At 42.4% G+C, this 7822-nt stretch overlaps 1 protein-coding gene across 1 annotated transcript; it reads right to left on the bottom strand.

The window, feature by feature from the left end:
* Positions 1 to 160: 160 nt before the first annotated feature.
* LOC115107759 (clusterin-like) lies at positions 161 to 7822 on the bottom strand. The gene is made up of 9 exons (XM_029631374.2): positions 7699 to 7822; positions 4407 to 4537; positions 4141 to 4289; positions 3795 to 3965; positions 3148 to 3586; positions 2926 to 3057; positions 2364 to 2590; positions 544 to 719; positions 161 to 417 (listed from the first exon to the last, which is right to left on the bottom strand). The coding sequence occupies exons 2-9, from the start codon at positions 4495 to 4497 to the stop codon at positions 405 to 407; spliced, it is 1398 nt and encodes a 465-aa protein (XP_029487234.2). The 5' UTR covers positions 4498 to 4537; positions 7699 to 7822; the 3' UTR covers positions 161 to 404.

Below are 7822 nucleotides of genomic sequence, written 5' to 3'. Positions count from 1 at the left end.
TCATCTTTTTAAGTGGGAGAACTTGCACAATTGGTGGCTGACTAAATACTTTCTTGCCCCACTGTATATATTTACAAAAAAAATATGGGGGATTGGAAATGATGCAGACAGAAGAGCACAAAGTACAAAATAAAAAGTTGCAATTCACTTGAAACAAGGATCAGTGAGCAAGTTTTACTCAAAGGGTAACATTAGTACTATATTCTTCTTTCTCAAGACAACAGGACTTGGTGCACCATTTCTAGTTAGGTTTTTTATAGCAGGATGAACTCTAGTTACACAGAACATATAGGAATACAATATCTTGTAATATCAACAATGATGAGGACGTAGCTTTCACTTCTATTCTCTTCTCTTATAGTTGACTTGTGAAATTGTCCTGAACATTGGTGCCCTCCAGATGTCTACTTCACCACTCTGGAAAGGGAATAAAGTAAGTTAAAATACATTTCTTGTCATTGTCACATGGTGCAGTTGAACAATAAAAAATAAAGCCTGGTTTGATTTGCAATATTATTTGTCCAGTAATAGAGCAGCACTCACACTGTTGTCTGTTTGTAGCGGTCAAGGGCCTCCTGTGCCACCACCTCTGAGAACTTCGGGTCGTTCCAGGTAATGTCTCCAGGCACACTGAAGGTCATGGCAGGGGTGTTAAACAGCTGCACAGACACGTTGGTGTCCCCTGGTTTCTCAGGGTCCTCCGTGTCCTTGGACATGACCTTGGAGGAGATTAAGACATTTCAACATACAGTTGAAGTCAGACGTTTACATACACTTAGGTTGGAGTTATTATTTTTCAACCACTCCACAAATTTCTTGTTAACAAACTATAGTTTTGGCAAGTCGATTAGGACATTACTTTGTGCATGACACAAGTCATTTTTCCAACAATTATTTAGACAGATTATTTCACTTATAATTCACTATCACAATTCCGGGTCAGATGTTTACAAACACTAAGTTGACTGTGCCTTTAAACAGCTTGGAAAATTCCAGAAAATTATGTCATGGCTTTAGAAGCTTCTGATAGGCTAATTGACATTATTTGAGTCAATTGCAGGTATACCTGTGGATGTATTTCAAGGCCTACCTTCAAACTCAGTGCCTCTTCGCTTGACGACATGGGAAAATCTAAAGAATCAACCAAGACCTCAGAAAATAACTTGCAGACCTCCACAAGTCTGGTTCATCCATGGGAGCAATTTCCAAACACCTGAAGGTACATCTGTACAAACAATAGTATGCGAGTATTAACACCATGGGACCACGCAGCCATCATACTGCTCAGGAAGGAGACGCGTTCTGTCTCCTAGAGATGAACATACTTTGGTGCGAAAAGTGCAAATCAATCCTAGAACAACAGCAAAGGACCTTGTGAAGATGCTGGAGGAAACGGGTACAAAAGTATCTATATCAACAGTAAAACGAGTCCTATATCAACATAACCTGAAAGGCAGATCAGCAAGGAAGAAGCCACTGCTTCAAATCCACCATGAAAAAGCGACTGGTTTGCAACTGCACATGGGAACAAAGATCGTACTTTTTGGAAAAATGTCCTCTGGTCTGATGAAACAAAAATAGAACTGTTTGGCCCTAATGACCATCGTTATGTTTGGAGGAAAAAGGGGGAGGCGTGCAAGCCGAAGAGCACCATCCCAACCGTGAAGCACGGGGGTGGCAGCATCATGTTGTGGGGGTGCTTTGCTGCAGGAGAGACTGATGCACTTCACAAAATAGATGGCATCATCTATGGGTCTTCCAAATGGACAGTGACTCTCTGCATACTTCCAAAGTTGTGGCAAAATGGCTTAAGGACAACCAAGTCAAGGTATTGGAGTGGCCATCACAAAGCCCCGACCTCAATCCTATAGAAAATTTGTGGGCAGAAATGAAAAAGCGTGTGTGAGCAAGGAGGCCTACAAACCTGACTCAGTTACACCAGCTCTGTCAGGAGGAATGGGCCAAAATGCACCCAACTTATTGTGGGAAGCTTGTGGAGGGCTACCTGAAACGTTTGACCCAAGTTAAACAATTTAAAGGCAATACTACCAAATACTAATTGAGTGTATGTAAACTTCTGACCCACTGGAAATGTGATGAAAGAAATGAAAGCTGAAATAAATCATTATCTCTACTATTATTCTGACATTTGACATTCTTAAAATAAAAGTGGTGATCCTAACTGACCTAAAACAGGGATTTTTTACTAGGATTAAATGTCAGGAATTGTGAAAAACTGAGTTTAAATGTATTTGGCTAAGGTGTATGTAAACTTCCGACTTCAACTGTACGTCTATTCATAAGACCATGATAGAAAGAAATACTTTAGTAATAGAAACCCCATGCAGACTATGGAGTCTCACTGTTTCAATCTTGAAGATTCCATCCTTGGTGTCGGTATTGTTGACCAGGGCAGACACCCAGCCAAACTGCTTGCTGAACAGGTCCAGCAGGCTGGATGTGTTAGACATCTTCTCCTCAAACCTCCTCATCTGCTTGTTGTACTCCTGGGTGAACTTCTCAGCCATGGCCAGGGCCTGCTCCAGCTCCTCCTTCAGAGGACCAGTCAGAGGCTTCTTCCCAGAGCAGTCTGGACGAGAGAACATCAATTCATGTAATACACAACTATAAAGTGAACAGGGTTGCTGTTATCCCTTCAGCCCTGTGTCAGCAACTTCTGGTGTGATGTAATAGTAACTTATTATACTTGACTCAGCCAAGGCCTGGCTTTGTGGTATCATAGAGACTTGAAAATGTAGGTGTACAAGCCAGTGCATGTTGCATGATGAATGCTACTCCCTGTGATGTCAGTGCCAAGGATAATCCTGCTTGCTTTTGTTCAGACCTGTTCTGACCTCTGAGTTATGAAGCACTTGGGTTATGTGAATGTTGCAAAAGAGAAAAGACAAATCTGAAGGGCTTTACCAATATCCTGGATCGCTACACATTTTTCACACTCTCCTCGCAGTTTAATGCAGCCAGCAGAATTGCGACGTATCTCTCTGCAGGTCATACCGGAAGGCTTTGTCACAACAACATCCTCATTCACACTCCCCTCTGTGGAAAAAAAGACCCAAAGGTAATTTTGTGACTCTTCACATCGTATTATGGTCTAATAACAGTTGTTTAATTAGGACTGAGGCATACCCTCTGAGGGATTGATGTCAAAGTTAGCATCTGCATCCATGAAAGGCCCCATGGAGCCAAAGATATTCCAGGCCATGTCCATCATGGGAGCGAACATGTTGTGGAACCCATGGAAGTCTGGGTCCTTCAGAGGGGACCTGACCACACGGGAATGCACCTCGCCCGCCTTTGCTCTCTCATTGGCCCTCTCACCCTGACCCCAGATGCTGGGCATGCGGTAGGGGCTGGGGAACATGGGAGGGTTGAGGGAGCGCATGTGGTCAAACACCCTCATGCTGTCAGTGAAGATGCTGTCCACCCCATCGGCCACGTTGGAGTAGCGCTCCTCCAGATTCTGGAACCTCCAGCTCTGCTCCTGGTCCTCTCGCTCCAGAACATCCATGTTCTCCCCGTTGATCCAGATGGAGAATGGAGAGGTCCTGTTCAGAACCTCTTCCAGCTGAGAGAAAACAGGAGAAAGCGGCTAGTACAATAGTAACCTATTTTATTTGGAAGGATTGTATAACAATAGCTTAAGCACATTGATCATGTGCTTTTGTACTGCATGCCCCTGTGTAAGTCTTTCTCACAAAACATATTTGAGTTACAGTTGCAAACCAATGTGGAGATTGATTGATAATAGTTGAGTAGTGTAGTTGAGGCCATACCTGTCTGCCGACTAGTCCAGCGCCACTGCTGCAGGTCCTGGAGTAGTACTTGATGCAGGTGTTCTTCAGGCAGGGCTTGCACTCCTCCCACAGAGACTGCATGGTGCCGTTACACACCTCCTGCTCCTCACTCAGCTTCGTCTCCATCTCCTGAGCTGCCTTCAGAGCATCCTGACAAACAAGCACAGAAACAGGGTCAGTGGCTGGGAACTACTGTAATCACCCAGGAAACTGTATAAGGTGATGAATTGCATACAAAATGTACAAGTTGATCACTGACTTTTTTGGGGCGCCAATATAGTGACCAAGCTCAACATGTACAGTATGATGCTCAAATACACTGTACCTCTTTTTGCTGTGTAGTTTTCTCCAGGGCACTCAGGAACTTCTCATGGTCCTCTCCAGACCTCTCCATCACTGTCTTCATCTCCTTCACCCCACTGATAGCATTTTCTATCTGCTTGTCCAGGTACTTCATTCCGAGGAGAGAAATCTCTGCCAATAAGAATCGTTGCTTAAAAATAAATCTCCAAAGTGACTCCAATGGACAGAACATCCCGCATCATACAATTTACCGGTATTTAAAAAATATTTAGTTCTCAGGTGACTTACGGCTTAGATCGTCCTTGGATGGAGGCAGTAGACACTGAGCAGAGACCAGGAGCAGGGCAAGGCCCACTATTGACCCAAAGACTTTCATCATCACTTTTTCTCATATATCAAGCGACTGATGCAGTACAAACCTGAAAAACAGACATGATACAAAATCACTGGCAAACCTAAATCTAATACATTTATGGGGAGGGGATGCCTATGGAAGCTACTTGGGGCTGAGGGTATTTTGGATGTAATGATTACACCTCATGAAAAGCACTGCAAAATGACCTCATAGTTCACATCTGCCCTTGGTGTTGTTGTGATGTTGATTATATCCACTAGAGGGTAATGTTTCACATCTAATAATGATAATAGTGTGACTATGGTTGCAAAGTTACCGGAATCTTCAGTAATTTTGGTAATTAAGAGAGAATCTATCGTAACTTTGGTAATTTATACTTGAATCATTTAAAAAAAACATGTATATATAGTATACGTTTTTACATCTGTGTCCATATTGTCCATGAGTTTCTAGTAGATACAACATATGGTTCAAGAGAAAATTGACTGACTAATGAAAAAAACCATCTAACCTACAATGGCAAGTCCATAGTTGCAACTCTTCCAACTATTGACTTTTTTCATCATTTGATTAAAAAACATGGACAGCAAAGTTGTAAAATAAAATAAATGTGTAAAATAATATAATATTTAATATAATATAAAGGATATTTCATGCTGAAACCCTCATATTAAAAAACCAATGGTATACACTACGTTGATGGTAATGTTTTACAGCTTTGTCATTACATTTTTTTATTTGAATATCATCTTATTTAATTATTTCATATATTTTACATGTGATAAGGTCACACAGAGGGCAAGAGATAATTAGACTCCTGTAAAAATCTGAAGTACCCAAAAGGCCACTAGATATCTTGTGATAGATTACATAAAATACTTGAAAGATACCACATTTCTGGTAGTTTCCAGTAATATACCTTCCCTTTGCAATCCTAAGTGTGACACAGCAGCCTCCCGGGTGGCGCAGTGGTCTAAGTGCCACCAGAGATTCTGGGTTCAAGCCCAGGCTCTGCCGCAGCCGACCGCAACCAGGAGGCTCATGGGGCGACGCACAATTGGCCCAGCGTCGTCCAGTGTTAGGGAGGGTTTGGCCGGAAGGGATATCTTTGTCTCATCGCGCACTAGCGACTCCTGTGGCGGGCCGGGCGCAGTGCCCTCTGACCAGGTCGCCAGGTGTAACGGTGTTTCCTCCGACACATTGGTGTGGCTGGCATCCGGGTTGGATGTGCGTTGTGTCAAGAAGCAGTGCAACTTGGTTGGGTTGTGTTTCGGAGGACGCATGGCTCTCGACCTTCGCCTCTCCCGAGTCCGTACAGGAGTTGCAGTGATGAGACAAGACAGTAACAGTACTAATTGGATACCACGAGAACATTCTGACGTTAGCAAATTTTAGCCAAAGGATGCAGTGTGTTTAATCTGCATTACATCATATACCTTTGTCACATTTGATACTTTTCTAATTTTGTTAATATAAGTATAGACATTAGACTCCTAGAGCCCTGTAGACATGGATACAATGTGAGGATTAGGAGACATTTATCTGACAGATAAACGTTTGTTTCTGTTCCACTCCAACAGGAGGAAGTACAAACACAAATCCTTCTCCACTAATCTCTGTGAATATTCCAGGCAGCCCTATAATTCCCTTGTGTATTTAACACTCACTGTGCAATATACAAGAAAACACTGAATCATTGAGAAACAAAAAAACTAATCTTAATTTGGAGAAATAATGACACATCTGTCCAATTTTTGCACCAGATGTTCAATGGAAATGTCACCATGGAAGGAGGTCATAATGTTGACATGTTCAGTCACATGACTGTTAGTAGCCTTTTTTGTTTTACAGGTCTGGGTGGATAAAATTCTGGAAAATATTATTGACATTTTCCGTCTGAGGACTGTAGACTTACACATTATACTGGTCTGGCTGGATAAAGGATGTCTCAAATGAGGCATCATCACATATGATCAGACTCCAAACAGCATTTGTTTTTGTTATTTAACCTTAATTTAACCAGGCAAGTCAGTTAAGAACAGATTCTTATTTAATGACGGCCTACCCCGGCCAAACTCGGACGACGCTGGGCCAATTGTGCGCCGCCCTATGGGACTCCCAATCATGGCCAGATGTGATACAGCCTGGATTCGATCCAGGGACTGCAGTGCCTTAGACCACTGCGCCACTGATATAGAATAAGAAAACACTTAGAGAAGATGAGTCTTTGCCAAACTAAAACACCTAGCTTGGTTATGTAAGAACCATGAAGTCCCTCTGAATTCTTTATTCTAATAATATTTCTGATTCCAGCTGGTGTCTGCAGAGACACTTGAGTTTCCTCTCTGAGGACCACTGAGACAGCTGCATGGCCTCTCCAGAGGGTCTTTACTGAAGCTTCTCCCATGGAGTGGGAGGAGAGCTGCCTCTAACAAATGGATCTGGGACAGATAGTTTTGTCAGCCTGCAAACCCTAGAAAATGGACGTTGTTCTAAAATACAATAATAATGGGAGAAAAACAAGTCAATAACAATAGTTAACAACTTCCTACTCATAAATTGCTCCAAAAGTACTTGCAGGACAAAACAGAACTCTATTTATAGAACTCAAAAGTAGAACACAGAATTCTGATCTATCACGCAGATGGACTGAGTCCTGTATTAGAATGGATTTGCACATTTTAATACCCTCCTAATAGGGGAAAACATGGGGTCAGAGAACTGCAGTGTCCAGACTTGATTACTGTCTACTCTGTCCATCTCACTCAAACTTGCCCTGCGCAGCTAGAATATCAACCCAATAACAACTCTCCATAACTCAGAGTGAATTTGTGCCTTTGAGCAAAAGATGTTGAACTAAATTATCAAAATGTGTACATTCTTTATAGCAAATGTGTCGAATAAAGCTTGCAACCTTAAAATGTTTTGATATTGTTAGTACATATCTGGGTCATTCCCAGGCAGAAATAGCAGTGTTGATACTAGAGGTCACCCATGAGTAAGAATCAGGAAATACAGTCCCATCACTGCAACATTTCTGCAAGGTCAAGAGTTGATAATAATAAACAACAATAAAAGCTTGATCCCCAGGTAGAAATGGTAAGAGCAATCCAGCATTCCAACAATAAACCTATCTTAATATGCAGCAAAAGATATCTGCGCACAGGGCTGGTGCTCTGAAACACGAGACACAATTGTTCTCACAGGCAGCAGAGGACCACTCACCTCCCTGTGGATCTTGCCTCTTCAGAGTGGATGAAGCGCAGTGGGGCTGTCCGCTGCTAGGTATTTATACATGACCTAGCGGTGATGTTGGCACTGTGATTCACTCCCATATAATGCCCTGTGG

The sequence above is a fragment of the Oncorhynchus nerka genome, linkage group LG24 (assembly GCF_034236695.1).
Source record: "Oncorhynchus nerka isolate Pitt River linkage group LG24, Oner_Uvic_2.0, whole genome shotgun sequence".
In the NCBI taxonomy this organism is placed as follows: domain Eukaryota; kingdom Metazoa; phylum Chordata; class Actinopteri; order Salmoniformes; family Salmonidae; genus Oncorhynchus; species Oncorhynchus nerka.
This window is presented reverse-complemented; position numbering and strand designations above follow the sequence as displayed.